This window comes from Chlorocebus sabaeus, chromosome 15 (assembly GCF_047675955.1).
Source record: "Chlorocebus sabaeus isolate Y175 chromosome 15, mChlSab1.0.hap1, whole genome shotgun sequence".
Classification (NCBI taxonomy): Eukaryota; Metazoa; Chordata; class Mammalia; order Primates; family Cercopithecidae; genus Chlorocebus; species Chlorocebus sabaeus.
Window position 1 is genome coordinate 22604266 of NC_132918.1, and position 18386 is coordinate 22622651.

At 38.9% G+C, this 18386-nt stretch overlaps 1 protein-coding gene across 2 annotated transcripts in view; it reads left to right on the forward strand.

Moving 5' to 3' along the window:
- The window catches only part of ZBBX (zinc finger B-box domain containing), a 130132-nt gene extending 117324 nt beyond the window's left edge, over positions 1–12808 (forward strand). For both annotated transcript variants that reach the window (XM_007972191.3, XM_007972198.3), the window contains 2 exons: positions 9739–9877; positions 12163–12808. In XM_007972191.3, coding sequence (XP_007970382.3) covers positions 9739–9877; positions 12163–12289 — 266 coding nt within the window. In that variant the 3' untranslated portion in view covers positions 12290–12808. The remainder of the gene's footprint in view (positions 1–9738; positions 9878–12162) is intronic.
- Positions 12809–18386: the final 5578 nt, after the last annotated feature.

Consider the following 18386-nt stretch of genomic DNA (forward strand, 5'->3'; position numbering starts at 1 on the left):
TTATTAGATCATTATTTAAAATTATATATGTGAGATGTTATATTTCTGAAAATTTATCTCTATCTCCACACACACAATTAACAGTGCCTAGCATATAGTAAGTCCTCAAAAAAATGTTAAGTTATATAAGAAACAGCAGGTAGTGGTTTTGAAACTGGAAAGGTTCCCTTGTCCCCCTCAGAGGGCATACGATGGGGGTGTGGCTCACTTCTTCAGTGCCCCACTGCTCAAACCGCTAGGGAGCATGAAGACAGGCAGGCTATGGGGCTCCGACTCCACGAGAGTGTCTAGGGGTGAATGTTTACAGCTGCTAAGGCCCCTGTGGGTGTGTGTTACAGGGTGCCCTTTCAGTTTGTCATCTATAGGTGGCTTGTGTTAACCTGCTCAATTAGACCCTCTACCTTGTTGCAAGGAAGGAGGGCTTTCTGTATCCCAGGTTCTTGCCTTGGTATACCAGAAGAATCGGATCACACGTGGTCTTAGAGAATGAGTGCACAGTTTTATTGAGTGGAAGTAGCTCTCCACCACTGGGGAAGCCAGAAGGGAGAGGGTCTTCCCCTGGAGTTGGGCCACTCAACAGCCCCAGCTCTCCTCCAACTATTCTGGCCAAACTCCACCCCATCCTGCTGGTGAGTGGCCTGCTGGTGTGCTGGTTTCTGTTCATGTGGTCTTCTGCCAGTGTGCTGCCTCAACATCCTCTTGCCATCCAGCCACTTGTGTCTTTTCCTGCTAATATGCTCGTCTCCACATCTGGCTGCCTGTATGTCTGCCCACTCAGGTTTATAGGCCCAGAAGTGGGGCGTGGTGGGCCAGAGTGGTCTCGGAAAATGCAGCATTTGGGCATGAAAGCAGGAGCGCCTGTCCTCACCTAGGTCCAAGGGGGTGGAACCCTAGCCAGGGACCTGCCTTTCTCTACCCAGCACTCCTTGATCCCTCCCATATCATTCCGCCCTCTGAAGAGGTACATCTAACTGCCCTTAGTTAGAATATGGATGATGACTGGTCTTAGCTTCTTCCTGCTGACAGGGGGCATTGTTCTGGGGAAAATGGCAGTTAGACTCCTCCTAGAGGTCTGTCTAAGTGTTCCTAGAGAAGGGGAGTCATCTTCTGAGGCTGCAGTTGACCATTTGGATTTTGATGGTTTCTAGGCTTGAGAGTAAAAAAAAAAAAAAAGTTTTATAAGGTTAAGTGTGCATGGGTTAAACGTGTATTATACAAGGAAATAATTTAGTGCCAAAGATTACAGAGATAAGAAGTGAAATATACTAACAGCAACATTCTACCCCGAACTGTTTCAGCCTGGTGAAAGAAATTAAACCTTGTATGGGAACAATTAAATTTTAGAAGAGAAATAACTATACTTGCCATATCTTTTAGAAATTAACAGGTGCACCCTGGGCATTTTCGGGTTTGTGGGCTTACATGGTGGTCATCAAAGCTTTTGCCTCTTTCCTGCATCTCCTCTCACTTTTCTGGGACTCCCTGTCTCTATTATAAAAGACCGAGGTGGCCATTTTCAGGAGGTCCACTAATATACTATCTGGTCCCAAGGCCCATTTTTGCAACTTCCTCCTTATGTCAAGAGCTACCTGCGTAATACATTTATCCTTTAGGATTAGCTGTTCTCGACTGAATCAGGAGTTAGAGGTGTACTTTATCAAGGCCGCTCTTAGCCTTTCCAGGAAGGCAGTGGGATTTTCATCAAATCCTTAGTCAATCATAGACAAGTTAATATAATTGAGAGGCTTGGTCTTAGTCCTACATAAGTCCTCCATTATGCACACCTGAAAGTGTCTCCTTTTCCAGTCTTCCATCTCGTCATTAGGATCCCATTTAGGGTTATTTACTGGTACTGCTTCTCTTTCAGTTGGATAATATTCACCCCCTTCTCTGACGCTATATATGAAAGAAAGCTCATCCCAAAATCTCTCTGCTACTGACAGAGCAGCCTGCTTCCTCCGTGTCCCTTGGGGTTTGATTCAAAAGTAACATAATGTCTCTCCAGGAGAGTTCAAATATTTGGGTGTAATTCCAGAAAGCCTCTATTTATCTATCAGGGTCATCTGAAAACTTGCCAAGATCCCTCTGAATTTGCTTTAAGTCCTGTAGGGAGGAGGGGACCTGGACCTTACTGGGCCCAAATTTACTGGGCATTTGTTGGAGGGTTAAGAGTGAGACTGGGGTTTGTCTAGAGCAAAGATTTTTAGGAGGGGCCAAGTGAGAAGCCGAAGCTGCATAGGGTGGTCTGGGTGGACCCCGAGGAACAGTGCTGGAGGCAACTGCATCCTCTGCTGGGGATGCCCCTGGAACTCATATCTTTAATTACCTGGGCTCGCCTCTTTTGACCTTCCCTGAGATGGCAAACAGGAGGGCAGTCCTACACTGTGAGCAAAGGTCTGGATTGCCTTGCAAGGCATAGAGAGCCTACACATATGAGGCCTCAGATCATCTGTCCTCATGTCTACAGAAAAATTCCAATTGCCAGATGGTATTGAAATGAATGGTTCCTTCCTGAGGCCAAGCCAGCCTTTCCTGTAAATCATAATTTGGCCAAACCTTTTTGCAGAGGGCTAGGAGGCACTTTTCCTCCAGATTCTGAGGCTCAAAGCAGTGCCAGTGGTTCAGAATACACTCCAGAGGAGTATTAGCTGGGGGTGGTGAAAAGAACTGGTTGACAATTCTGAAAGACAGTGAATAGAGGCGTCCCTCATTCCCTTTCCTCTTTCAGCAAAGACTCAGAAAGCGAGCATCCTTCTTTCACTTTCCACTGCTTATCCCTGAGCCCCGGTGACCTTGGCAGGTGCCGGCCATGGGTACTGATGCAGTGTGTATGCATGAATCAAGGAAAACCTGGAGAATGGGAATTAACCGCCCTCATCTATGTCCCCATTTCTCCCTGCTGTCGACAAACCTTGAGTTTCCTAAGCCTGTTTATGCCATGAAGCATGGCCTCTTTCTGTGAGATGGGGGGTTTGGTTGACAGGAATCAGTCCTGCCCATTTATATCATGCCTGTTGCCTGGCTTTGAATCCCTCAGACTTGGTTTTCTTTCTAGGGCCTCAGCCTGAAATTTGGGGTCTAGTTTGGGACTGAAAAGTTATTTTAGAGACTGTTTATATCTCTTTAGAGTGTCTCAAATGTGCCCTGTTGAATTTGCAGTTATCAGCCAGCAGGGGCCATTACTCCATTAACCTTCCTGTCAGAAAGAGAGTTGGTGGGGGAGCCCTCTCACTTAGAAAAGGAAAAAGAAAAAAAAAAAGAAAAGAAAAAAAAAAAAAAGCAGTTTAAAAGGAAAAGGGGAATATCCTGGGGGAAGAACCCCTTGCTTAGTGCAACTGGACTCCTGTAATCCTTATATCTTTCCCCCATTTCAGACCAGGTTGAATTCCTTGGCCAGGGAAAGGTTCCATCATCACAGTTGGTGAGAAGCACCTATCTGTTGACCCCGTGGGGTCGCGTGTACGGTCGTCCCAGCTTTATCCTGCACCCACTCGTGGCTGCTGGGCTTGGTCTTTGCCTGCTGTGGGCAGGCCTAGGCACCCAAGCTGCGAGGGGAGAGGGTAAGGAGAGGTGCTCTGAGCTGTGTGTGCCTGCAGCCATTAAGGTGGAGGCATACATGGCACCTCTAGGAAAATTGACGTGATTTGCACCTTTGGCAGCTGAACCTAATGCTCATTTTACTTAGTAACATTGCCATAGTCTGTAGCAAAACTCTGAACATTATAAAGAAAGAGGTAAGAGCCATTTCAAACCGTGTGAGAGAGAAAAGAGACGAAGTCTGGGGATTTTGACTGACTGGTAAGGGCAGAGTTTTGTTTGTTTGTTTGTTTGTTTTATTTTTATTTATTTATTTGTATTATTATACTTTATGTTCTAGGGTACATGTGCACAACGTGCAGGTTTGTTATATATGTATACATGTGCCATGTTGGTGTGTGCCACCCATTAACTCGTCATTTACATTAGGTATATCTCCTAATGCTATCCCTCCCCCCTCCCCCCTCCCCACAATGGGACCCGGTGTGTGGTGTTCCCCTTCCTGTGTCCAAGTGATCTCATTGTTCAGTTCCCACCTATGAGTGAGAACATGCAGTGTTTGGTTTTCTGTTCTTGCAATCGTTTGCTGAGAATGATGGTTTCCAGTTGCATCCATGTCCCTACCAAGGACATGAACTCATCCTTTTTTATGGCTGCATACTATTCCATGGTGTATATGTGCCACATTTTCTTAATCCAGTCTGTCACTGATGGACATTTGGATTGATTCCAAGTCTTTGCTATTGTGAATAGTGCTGCAATAAACATACACGTGCATGTGTCTTTATAATGGCATGATTTATAATCCTTTGGGTATATACCTAGTAATGGGATGACTAGGTCAAATGGTATTTCTAGTTTTAGATCCTTGAGGAATCACCACACTGTTTTCCACAATGGTTGAACTAGTTTACAGTCCTACCAACAGTGTAAAAGTGTTCCTATTTCTCCACATGCTCTCCAGCACCTATTGTTTCCTGACTTTTTAATGATTGCCATTCTAACTGGTGTGAGATGGTATCTCATTGTGGTTTTGATTTGCATTTCTCTGATGGCGAGTGATGATGAGCATTTTTTCATGTGTCTGTTGGCTGTAAGTATGTCTTCTTTTGAGAATTGTCTTTTCATATCCTTAAGGGCAGAGTTTTGAAGGGAAATGGAGTATCTTAGCCGCAGGAAAGAGAGAGAAGTGGGAAGGTTTTGGAAGAGAGGCAGACCTGACAGTTTCACATTTATTTACACTCGTCTCCCAGGATCCCGGCAGAGCTTCCATTTGAAATGGGAAAGGGTTCCTAGTCCCCCTTGCAGGGTATGCAATGAGGATGTGGCTTGCTTCTTCAGTGCCCCACTGCTCTAACCTCTAGGGGAGCATACAGATAGGCAGATGTGGGGTTCCAATCTTACGGCAGTGTCTAGGGGTGAATATTTACAGCTCTTGAAGCCCCAGTGGGCATGTGTTACAGGGTGATCTTTTAGTTTGCCCTCTGTAGGTGGCTTGTGTTAACCAGCTCAATTAGACCCTCTAGATTGTCACAAGGATGGAGGACTTTCTGTAGCCCAGGTTCTTGCCTTGGTGTACCGGAAGAATTGGATCACCTGTGGTCTTGGAGAATGAGTGCAAAGTTTTATTGAGTGGAAGTAGCTCTCCACTGATGGAGAAACGAGAAGGGAGATGGTTTTCCTCTAGAGTTGGGCTGCTTGGCGGCCCCAGCTCTCCTCTGACTACCCTAGCCAAACTCTGCCTCAACCTGCCTCAACCTGCTGGTCGATGGGCTGCCAGTGTGCCAGAGTCTGTCAGTGTGCTCTTTTGCCAGTGTGACCCCTTGACGTCCTCTTGCCGTCTAGCCACTTGTGTCTTCTTCCACTGATGTGCTCCTCTCAGCCTCTGGCCACTTGTGTGTCTGCCTGCTAACGTCTCAGGTTTTCATAGGCCCAGGATGGGGGTGTGGTAGGCCAGGGTGGTCTTGGAAAACGCAACATTTGTGCACAAAAGCAGGAGTGCCTGTCCTCACCTCAGTCTGTGGTGTAGAGCCCTAGCCAGGAACCTGCCTTTCTCTACCCAGCACTTCCCTGCCCCACTTCCATATCACTTCCTACGTACTGTAAGGTATGATGTCCTTGGTAAACCCAATTTTTAATAAACTCTAAAAGCTGTTTCCATTCTAAAACTAGTTATCATCTGCACTGCTTTGAGGATTATAGTTAGTTGTAGTTCATGCCACTTATTATTCCTTTCACAAATAGTTTTATATAAATAACATTATAACCACTTCCTTAATGAAATTAACATATCGGTATAACTTACTCTTACTTATAAAGACACTTTGTCAGTTTCTGGATGTTACTGCAGCCTGAAGAAATTTAGGAAATATGCATTGTGAAAAAGTATTAGGGATAATGCACTTTAAAGCATTTACTTCTTCAATAGTTAAAAACGATTTATTTGTTTCAAGCTCAATCTGATTTGTGGTTTAAGAATCTTTGTAGTCCTTAAGTTCCCACAACAATCTTGTGTTTGTATGATTTCACAGGTAATTAACTGAGCAGGTAATTAAACAGATGAAAGCACTTTTTCTTATATAAGAAATAATAAAAATATACCAGATACTAGACCGTAGGCCAGACTGTCAGTGAAATAAAACAATGAGGCAGTGGCTTTCTGAGTAACGGGAGCCTCTGTTCATAGGTTGACCATTAAGTAGTGTATTAAACTGTAAAAGTGCTAATCTAGTCAGTATTTATTGTTCACAAATTAACTAGATAACCCTCGAAAAGGCAGCCAAATTACAAAGAGATAGAATGACAGTCTTTTTGCTTTAATGTGTCTTTAAATTTCTGAAAACAAATTGGGTGCACATAGAAGTGAAAACATATTTAAAAGTTAATAAAAGGAATATGACACCATTTAATCAGTAATAATAATTACTGGTTGCTTTTATATGTGATGTTGCTCCATTCGATCTTAACAGCTAATTGGTAAAGTAGATGGGGCAGATGCTACTTTTAATTTCCTTTCTTCATATTCAATAACTGAGGCTCTGGGCAATGCAGTAGTTGCTCATGGTCTCCCCTGGATGTATAGCAGAGGCAAGGCACAACCCCAGGCAAAGCTACCCCCACATTTCTTTGTCTTGCCACAGTATAACAATGCCACGTAAATAATTTGAAACCTTTACTTCAAATCAATTTTGTGATCACTTGTAATAGTCAATTCTCACACTGCCATAAGAAATACCTGAGATTGGGTAATTTATATATTTAAAAAAGAGGTTTAATTGCAGAGTGTACAGGAAGCATGGCTGGGGAGGTCTCAGGAAACTTGTAATCTTGGCAGAAGGAGGAGCAGGCACATCTTCACATGGCCAGAGCAGGAGGAAGGGGTGGGTGAGAGGTGCTACACACTTTTAAACAACCAGGTTTCATGAGAACTCTCTATTACGAGAACAGCAAGGGGGAAATCTTCTCCCATGATAATGCCAACATTCATCAGACCCTTCTTCCAACATTAGGGTTTACCATTGGACATGAGATTTGAGTGGGAACACAAATCCAAACCATATCACCACTTAAGAAGGGGAGGGTGTGGGCACAGTGAAGGTAAAGGAATGCAAGCATGGAGAGAACAGGAAAAGGAGAAATAAGCAAGACATAGCGCAGAGGGGAGAGGAGATGGAAAGAATGAAAAATAAGGAGGCTGCAGTGTTAGGAATAGGGCTCACAGGTTACAAAGTGGATGTCACACTGTCTTTAATATTAGGATGTAGATATGTAGCTATTCTAGATAGCTTTTAGAGTTGTTGTTTTTCCTTGCTGGGAAATAGCCTCTCTGATTGGTTCTCATTCTTTGAAGTTTTTATATTTCTTTCTTTAGTGTTTTCTTTCATTTATTTAAATAAGTGCTTATTTCTCTATGGAATATAGTTTTATGCATGTGTTTTAAATGACTTCAGTTTTAGAAATGTACCTTAGAACTCTATATTTTAATCATTTTTTCTCCTTAGTCTAATTGTTTATTATTGTTTTTAAAGAGATTTCTCCATGATCAGAGAAGGTACTCTTACTCCAGGGATAAAAAAGGTTTAACTATAATTCATTTCTCAACAGCTGACTTGCCAGTTGTAAATTTTTTAATACAAATGTTAATCCTGTCTTATCAGGTCCTGTATTAGAAAAATCAGGTGACAGATTTTTGTACAATTGAACTTTTGGGTTTAACACTAAACTACAATGGGGTTGTTATAAGTAGTTTTATTTTTCTCTGCCTTGATTTTCTGTTACCTAAAATCAAGTGGTATTACCTTTGTTCCTGTTAACTTTACAGGTATTCTGAAATATAATTTTGAGAATAAATAGTTCTAGAAAAATAGACTCATTCTATTTGCACAATTTGAATTAGCTTTATGCTCATTCAATTAGCTCAAATGAGTCATAAGAATTTGGATATCTCACCTGGTGGTATTCTTTAGATCAAAGCATTACTACTGGGTTTTAGTTCTATAATTCTACCAATTCCAAATCCTGAATTTACTGCTTTCTTGTGGGAGTATTTCCTTTCGTTAGGGCATGTAAAAGTGCCTTGGGTCTTCTTTTACCTTATGGAAAAATAGGAGAGAAGATAATAGCTTAAAGCTAAAGAATTAGATTCTGGAACAGAGTGATTTACAATATTGGTGAGCTGCCAGAGATCAGTTCTAGTTTCAGCCCTTCCACTATATGGCCATGTAACTTTCAGCAAGTTATCAGTTCTCCATGGGCCCCCAATTCCCTGATCTCTAAGTGAAGATGGAAGTAATTAGGAGGTTTAAAAGATTTTAACTAAAAAAATCTTTTGTCTTTTTCAAAATTAATCTTATATAGAACCCCTAAATTTAGATCAGGTAAAGTCCTGATTGTTGAGGATATGGTGAGAGCAGGAACCAAATCCTAAGCTTATGGGCTAAACAATTTTAGGGACACTTCCATGTGTAAATTCATAGAGGTCTGTTTTTCAGAGGGAATAATCTGATTTACTTTCAGTAGGGAGATCTCTATTTGCTCAAAAATGTCAAGTTGATACTAATCACCAAAAAAAAAAAAAGTCCATTGTAGAACACATGTGTGTTGATGTTTGGTTCTTGTGACCAGGAGGATGTTTATTTGTCCTCTCATAAAAGTAAAGGGCTTTGAGAGGCGGAGGTGGGCGGATCACGAGGTCAGGAGTTCAAGAGCCGCCTTACTAACATGGAGAAACCCTGTCTCTACTAAAAACACAAAATTAGCTGGCTGTGGTGGCACGTGCCTGTAATCCCAGCTACTCGGGAGGCTGAGGCGGGAGAATCGTTTGAACCTGGGAAGCGGAGGTTGCGGTGAGCCAGGATCATGCCATTGCACTCCAGTCTGGGCAACAAGAGTGAAATTCCGTCTCAAAAATAAATAAATAAATAAAAAGAAAGAAAAAAGAAAAAAAGGAAGGGAAGAATAGCAACCAGTAATTTTGACAGTTTTAATAGTCATCATAGTATAACTTTATGTATAAGTTAGATGGCTCATTACAATTTCAGCAGTGAAAAAGAAAGCATTATAGCCCTTCTAATATACAATGATATTTAGTTACATACTTGAATTTTTGGTGGTTTATATGAAGATATATTTGCCCAAAGATTTTGTTTATTTAACTTGCAGTATTTGTCCTTAGCTAGGCTAAATCATAAGCCAACTTCATGAAAAGAAAAATTTAAGGCTTCTCTGCTTTCACATATGAACAGTTATTATCTACTCACACAAAGCAAGGAAGTCAAAAAAGAAAGAGCAACTTTGCCACGGCTAATCTTTCCCTTAGACTGTGTGGGAGTAAAGCTTTTATTTCTTATAAGAAAAAAGATAATAAAATGTCCAACAGGTTGACGAGTTGCAAAATATTCTAGGGGGTCACTTTTTTTTTTTTTTGAAATTTTATGGGGTATCAGGACATTTGACACAGTTGTAAATGTAATGTGTATTTTAAAATCAATATGATAAAAATGACTTGCTACCCATGCCCCAATTTGGAATTTCAAATTAAACTTATCCCACAAACATCAGAAAATTGAGGAATAATTAAAAATCTATGCTGACCCTCTTTTTATTGCCTGTAATTTACTCCGTGTAAACATTCAGCACCGTATGCTGTATATTTGTTTCTTGAATTTATGTTTTGACAATGCATGAAATAAAATGTTTCAGATACTTCAGAAAAGCTTTATAGCTTAACCTCAGAAGAGTTCCCAGATTTCAGCAGCCAATTACTGAATATAAGTCAGACTTCCACAGATTTCCTTAAGACCTCACATGTGAGGGGTCCCTGTGGAGTTGAGGAATTGAGGTAAGTTAAGCCTGCAGTTTATATATTAATATAGTATGTAGTAAAATTTTGACAAGCTCCAACTAGTTATCTTTATTATATATAGAAAGACTGTCCTCGTGTGTGTACTTTATATGACCATTCTTTATAGAATGTTTGGGTTCTTTGCTGATCTATTATCAAGATTTAGTAAAAGGCTTATAAAGTTGTTACCTTAATGTGAAGAGATCGTTCTCTACTGCACAATATGTATCATAAAAATGAAAAGATATTTGGAATATAATAATCCTTCAGCATTTCTTATTATATTGAAAAACAATTGTCTTACTTGAATTAATTAACCTAATAAATTTCAATACTTTGTATTAATAGAATCCTACCCAATGTGAATAAGGTTTTTAGAATCAAATAGTAAGTTTCTTTTTTGAAATCAAATCTAGATAATTAACAATAACATTTTAATTTGTATCATATCATTCTTTCCTCACATAAAATACATTTAGGGACTTTAGGGATGGTTGGATTAGCTTATAAGGAATGTACGTTACACTAATAAATGTTTCAAAACAGTAGTCTATTTTTTCAGTCTATTATTGACACTTCAATTCCTTGAAGAAGGAGCAGGATTTCTTTTACAAAGACTAAAACAAATATAAAATAAGTTATTTGTATTGTAAATTTATTTGATTGAAATTTAATTGAAATCTGAAATTGTAGTAAAAAGGGAATCAAGGGTTTCTTATTCTTTCTGGAGGAGGAAATCATCGAGCTATTTGTCTTGGTTTTTGCATTTCTTTCTTTTCTAAAACATTTTTTTAAAGACAGGGTCTCAATATGTTGCCTAGGTAGGTTTCAAACTCCTGGGTTCAGACTATCCTCCTGCTTCAGCCACTTAAATAGCTGGGACTACTCAGGCCACTGCACCGAGCCTGGATTTTTGCATTTCTATTATCATTTATATATTTTTTAAAGGATCAATATAAGATTGATATTTTCTTTCCTTAGATAAATCATTAAAAACAAACTAAACCTACAAGTATTCTCATCATTTATAAAACAAATGACATTCAATACTAAAAATATAAGGGGACCTTACTAACAGAATAAAGCACATTTCTTTTTGTTTTTGTTTTTGATTTTTTTTAAATTTTTTTTTCTTTTTTATTGTACTTTAAGTTCTAGGGTACATGTGCACAACGTGCAGGTTTGTTACATATGTATACATGTGCCATGTTGGTGTGCTGCACCCATTAACTCATCACTTACATTAGGTATATCCCCTAATGCTATCCATCCACCTTGCCCCCACCCCACAACATGCCCCGGTGTGTGATGTTCCCCTTCCTGTGTCCAAGTGATCTCATTGTTCAGTTCGCACCTATGAGTGAGAACATGCAGTGTTTGGTTTTCTGTTCTTGCGGTAGTTTGCTGAGAATGATGGTTTCCAGCTTCATCCATGTCCCTACAAAGGACATGAACTCATCTAAAGCACATTTCTTTAAAATTAAAAACCTCATGAAACAGTCGCTAGCTCTTTTTTCTTGGACCAGTGAAAATTGTAATCACAATGAGATTTTCATTGTTCCACAGACCGTGGTTTATAAGCTGCTAATTTAGCATGTGCTGAGTGTAAAAAGTAATCCAATGAAGAGTTATACCCATCACAGAGTGAAGTATTTTATATTATTTAGCAGCATATATAGGTTGAGAATCTAGATTATTTAGGACAAAAAAATCCTAATTGTGTACACTTTTATCTGCTCCCCACCCTACCTTTGTTCCCAAACCTTAGATACTCAGGTGTTACAGCTTCCATCAGTGCCCGCTGCTGCCACCAATAAAATGCAACAAAATAAAATAACAAACAAATGCTGTCATTAATTTTTGCTTTGGCATATCTTGACTGGCTATCTACATAGTCCTAATTCATAGTACACAAAAGAGGTAATTTATCTGGCAGTGTATTCACCCTGATTCTTTTAAACAGCCAATGTGATGATGAATGTTCTTAATGATGACCCTGAGGCTCTGCAGGTTTCTAAAGTGCCTCTGAATCATGAACAAAGACACAATCAGAGACCATAAACTCTCTCCTTCCTTCCACTGTGGCTTTATTTCTTGGGAGAGGGAGAATGATGAGGCTTGCTATATTGGGCACACTAAAAATTATGGTCCCAGTCTGATACAGCCCCCTCACATCTGCTTGCCTCCAGCAACTCCAACATATGTAGTATTGATCAGAAGATAAATGAAGAGTTGAAACCTGGTTCTGTATATTGTGTATTGATCTTGTTATGTATTTTCAGCTGTTCTGGAAGAGATACCGAAATTCAGTCTTTGCTGTCACTTTCTGAGAGCAGTACAGATGAGGAGGAGGAAGATTTTCTCAACAAGCAACATGTCATTACACTACCATGGTCAAAGAGTACTTAATGATTATTTGTTGATTACTTTTTCCATTTGGTACCCAGAGTAAAGCAAACAACTGAGAAAAGTAACCAAGTGATTACCTGTCCAAGTGCTGGAGATTTTGATTATTAATGTCTTTGAAGTTTCAAGGCTACAAACTAATAAAAGTAAAATTATAAGTTCAAGGACTTATTCTTCCAATGATATATGTCAACAACTAATCTATATTGCAGATTATATTAGTAAAATATGGTGAATTTGAAGAAATAACTGTTATAACTGTGTCTATAAAACCTACTATAGGGCAGAACATGATTATACTTAAAGTAATATTTCATTGTCCAAATATATTTTAAATAATTATGTTATCGACAAGAGTGTGCATTTGACAGCCAAGTCACACTAGTCAGTATCATCAATTGAACCTATAACTACACTGTTTATTTTCTGTTTTTTGATATTTATAGAAGTTCTGCTATCTTCAAAAGTTTGCAATAAAAGAAAAAAGAAGACCAAAAATAAAATGGATGTGAAACTTTTCATACTCTGCTCCAGCAAAACACAGTAAAGACCCCTAAGCATCTTTTTTATCTTTTTTTTTCTTTTTTTTTTTTTTTTTAAGAAGGTCAATGTAGTGATTAGCTTTATGTGAAAATGTGACTGGTCTACAATACCTGAATGATATAGGTTGACTGTGTCCCCACCCAGGTCTCATCTTGAATTGTAGTTTCTATAATCTCCAGGTGTCCAGGCAGGGACCTGGTGGGAAGTAATTGAATCATGGGGCAGTTACCCCTATGCTGCTGTTCTCGTGGTAATGAGTTCTCATCTGATCTGATAGTTTTATAAGGGACTTTCCCGCCTTTTGCTCAGAACTTCTCTTTGCTGCTGCCACGTGAAGAAGAATGTGTTTACTTCCCCTTTCACCATGATTTCCTGAGGCCTCCCCCGCCATGCTGAACTGTGAGTCAGTTAAACCTCTGTCGTTTATAAATTACCCAGTCTTGAATATGTCTTTATTAGCAATGTGAGAACAGACTAATACACCAGATACTTTGTCAGACCTTATAATTGATTCATGAATAACACAGCAACTTGGGACACCATCCCTTTGCACAGCCAAAAATCTGTGTATTACTTTTTACTCCCGCAAAATGTAACTAATAGCCTATGGTTGACTGGAAGCCTTACCTATAATATAAATAGTCAACTAACACATATTTTGTATGTTACATGTATTATATACTGTATTCTTACAATAAAGTAAGTCAGAGAAAAGAAAACATAACCAAGAAAATCATAAGAGAAAATGTATTTAATATTCATTAAATAGAAATGGATTATTATAAAATCTTCACCCTTGTCTTCATATTGAGCAGGCTGAGAAGGGGAAGAAAAAAGAGGATATGAGTTTTGTGTCTCAGGAGTGATAGAGGCAGAAGAAAGTCCATGTATAAGTGGGCCCTCACAGTTCAAACTTATGTTTTTCAAGGGTCAACTATATTCTAGATGTTTCTGTGGGAGTATTTTTTAGATTAGATTAACATTTAAATAAGTAGACATTGAGTAAAGCAAATTAGTTTACACAAGGTGGGTGGGCCTCGTCCAATCAGTTTAAAGGCCTTAAGAAAAATAAAATAGTTGAGATCCTCCAAGGTAGAGGGAATTCTTTCTTCAGACTGACTTCAGGCTTGAGCTGCAGTATCATATCTTGCCTGGGTCTCCAGCCTTCAGGCCAGCCCTGTGGATTTTGGACTTGCTATTCCCACAATTGCATGAGGCAATTCTTGAAAATCTCTCTTTTCCTATAGATAGATCAATTGGTAGATAGATAGATGGATAGATAGATAGATAGATAGATAGATAGATAGATAGATAGATAGAGATATGTATAAACACACACATCTTATTTGTTCTATTTCTCTGGAAAACCTGATACAGCCAGTTTGAAGGACTGTTGGGATAGTCAAAAGAAAGAAGACAAGGGGAATTATTTTGCTGGTGTTGAGAAGTTGTAGATTTTGATACTGGTGGGAGTCCAAAGTTTATAATCTTATAACTTAAGGCTTAAGAAAGAGAAGAAAACATGGGATGATAATTTTGTGGTCATCACTTTGTGACATTTTAGGGCAGTTTCCCTTTATGGAGTTTGTTGACTTAACAGAAAAATACTTCTGAAAGTTGGCCAGGCTCTGGCAACAACGTAGCCATGACTCCAGACTCAAACTCTTTTGTCTTCTCTGTGAGTCTGGGTAGTAACTTCTTATACAAGACTGATGGTTGTTTAGTACACATTTACCTTTGATACTTTTTCGTGTCATTGATAAACTGTACTGAATTCACACACATCATCTACTGACAGGATAGAAAATTATGATGAAGAGACCTATAGCTATTTCCATGTCCTTTAATATAAAATTGCATTCTATTGAAACTGATTAACAAACGTGGACAATAAGCAATCAAGAAAGCAAGGAATATTATCAGAAGAAAATGTTGCAAAAGACATATCTTTTAAAAGAGTGTGACTCCTCCGCAATTTTTACTGCCCTCTTAACACTGTCCTCTGTCACAATCCCATAGACAGACAACAGTGAGTCACCAATGAATCTTCATCATTTGTGTCCAAAGCTCTTTTGGCCTCTTGTCCTGACACTGCTGGCTTTCTGAATTTTAGTATCTATAGTTAAAATGAGGATTACTGTTCATCTTTTAACATAAAAAATATATATACATATTTTAGCATATGTGCTCAGGTTTAATGTTTCATGACTCTTTCTCCTTTGCTCTAAGACATCTTCCTTTTCTCTTCTGATGAAGAAACAAATTGTTCCTCTGGGTGTGATTTATACTAGTGCTTCTCTCAGATAAAACGAAAGTGATGTTGTCCTATTCTTGTTAGGGAAGGATTGGAGCACAACTATTTTCTCTTGTGTATTCAGACATAGCTTGAGTCTTTTTTGAACTAGCTCAGAAGATCATTTTATATGATGCTACTACCTTTTACAATATCAGCATTTTGAAGTAAATATTAAGCTGATAATTAATTATCATCAGTACATCTCTGGCCAAATCTGAGATGAAAAAATTGTCATTTGACTTCCAATATGACATTGAAATTAAACATGAGGGTACTCTGTGGCAGCATAGACCAGACCCCCTTCTGCCTTTATTTGCTTCCAATAACCACACATGTAGAAAGTTCTTTAATTCCATTGCCATTAGTCTAATGAGGAAATAAAAACTAAGTAAAATTAGAGCCTTTGCCTGAAGCAGCTTCAATGTGTTCTCTCATTTTAAAGCTCATGCTTAAAATTGCTTCTACAGGCCTGGTTCTAACTGTGGAATTGAGAGAGTTATAGATATTCCACAAGAACCTCAGCCATATTACTAATAGTGGAGTCAGTACAGTGCGCCTTTAACAACTATCGGATAAATGAACACCTGATTTTACATGTTTGTTGAAATGTGTAGTTTATACCCAAACTTGTCTAGTGCTGTAGTAGTCATATGAAATTCTGTAATTTTACAGCTCTGGACATGAACATGCTGGAGACAAAATAACATTAAATTTTTTTTAATAGTTTTAGTATGTTTTGTATCCATTGAAGTAATTCATATGTAGTGCATGCTAAGTATGTGACACAACACAGGCCAGTAGTGTCTGTTACCTTTAAGATCACTTAATGCTGGGCATTATATGTGAGGTGCACAGAAAATATTTCTTGAAAAAAATAAATGTTATGAAATGACTTCTCAGCTATTTTAAATAATATATCGATTCAGAAAAAAGCAATTCTCTCTGTCCCTTTATTCAGGTTTTGAAAAGATCTTGAGCAATGCTCATCTTATCCTTGTTTTGGCACATGCTGTTTCTCTTAATTGTGATGTTAGAGCGTCAATTGTAGATCTTTCCTGCTTTCTCTTGTGGGCATTTAGTGCTATAAATTTCCCTCTACACACTGCTTTAAATGTGTCCCAGAGATTCTGGTATGTTGTATCTTTGTTCTCATTGGTTTCAAAGAACATCTTTATTTCTGCCTTCATTTCGTTATGGACCCAGTAGTCATTCAGGAGCAGGTTGTTCAGTTTCCATGTAGTTGAGCAGTTTTGATTGAGTTTCTTAGTCCTGAGTTCTAATTTGATTGCACTGTGGTCTGAGAGACAGTTTGTTATAATTTCTGTTCTTGTACATTTGCTGAGGAGTGCTTTACTTCCAATTATGTGGTCAATTTTGGAATAAGTGCTATGTGGTGCTGAGAAGAATGTATATTCTGTTGATTTGGGGTGGAGAGTTCTATAGATGTCTATTAGGTCTGCTTGCTGCAGAGATGAGTTCAATTCCTGGATATCCTTGTTAACTTTCTGTCTCGTTGATCTGTCTAATGCTGACAGTGGAATGTTGAAGTCTCCCATTATTATTGTATGGGAGTCTAAGTCTGTTTGTAAGTCTCTAAGGACTTGCTTTATGAATCTGGGTGCTCCTGTATTGGGTGCATATATATTTAGGATAGTTAGCTCTTCCTGTTGAATTGATCCTTTTACCATTATGTAATGGCCTTCTTTGTCTCTTTTGATCTTGGATGGTTTAAAGTCTGTTTTATCAGAGACTAGTATTGCAACCCCTGCTTTTTTTTGTTCTCCATTTGCTTGGTAAATCTTCCTCCATCCCTTTATTTTGAGCCTATGTATGTCTCTGCGTGTGAGATGGGTCTCCTGAATACAGCAGACTGATGGGTCTTGACTCTTTATCCAGTTTGCCAGTCTGTGTCTTTTAATTGGAGCATTTAGTCCATTTACATTTAAGGTTAATATTGTTATGTGTGAACTTGATCCTGCCATTATGATATTAACTGGTTATTTTGCTCGTTAGTTGATGCAGTTTCTTCCTAGCCTAAATGGTCTTTACATTTTGGCATGTTTTTGCAATGGCTGGTACTGGTTGTTCCTTTCCATGTTTAGTGCTTCCTTCAGGGTCTCTTGTAAGGCAGGCCTAGTGGTGACAAAATCTCTAAGCATTTGCTTATCTGTAAAGGATTTTATTTCTCCTTCACTTATGAAACTTAGTTTGGCTGGATATGAAATTCTGGGTTGAAAATTCTTTTCTTTAAGAATGTTGAATATGGGCCCCCACTCTCTTCTGGCTTGTAGAGTTTCTGCCGAGAGATCTGCTGTTAGTCTGATGGGCTTCCCTTTGTGAGTAACCCGACCTTTCTCTCTGGCTGCTCTTAAGATTTTTTCCTTCATTTCAACTTTGGTGAATCTGGCAATTATGTGTCTTGGAGTTGCTCTTCTCGAGGAGTATCTTTGTGGCATTCTCTGTATTTCCTGGATTTGAATGTTGGCCTGCCCTACTAGGTTGGGGAAGTTCTCCTGGATGATATCCTGAAGAGTGTTTTCCAACTTGGTTCCATTTTCCCCCTCACTTTCAGGCACCCCAATCAGACGTAGATTTGGTCTTTTTACATAATCCCATACTTCTTGCAGACTTTGTTCATTTCTTTTTCTTCTTTTTTCTTTTGGTTTCTCTTCTTGCTTCATTTCGTTCATTTGATCTTCAATCGCTGATACTCTTTCTTCCAGTTGATTGAGTCGGTTACTGAAGCTTGTGCATTTGTCACGTATTTCTCGTGTCATGGTTTTCATCTCTTTCATTTCGTTTATGACCTTCTCTGCATTAATTACTCTAGCCATCAATTCTTCCACTTTTTTTTCAAGATTTTTAGTTTCTTTGCACTGTATGTAATTCCTCCTTTAGCTCTGACAAGTTTGATGGACTGAAGCCTTCTTCTCTCATCTCGTCAAAGTCATTCTCCGTCAAGCTTTGATCCGTTGCTGGCAATGAGCTGCGCTCCTTTGCCAGGGGAGATGCACTCTTATTTTTTGAATTTCCAGCTTTTCTGCCCTGCTTTTTCCCCATCTTTGTGGGTTTATCTGCCACTGGTGTTTGATGATGATGGTGACGTACTGATGGGGTTTTGGTGTAGGTGTCCTTACTGTTTGATAGTTTTCCTTCTAACAGTCATGACCCTCAGCTGTAGGTCTGTTGGAGATTGCTTGAGGTCCACTCCAGACCCTGTTTGCCTGGGTGTCAGCCGCAGAGGCTGCAGAAGATAGAATA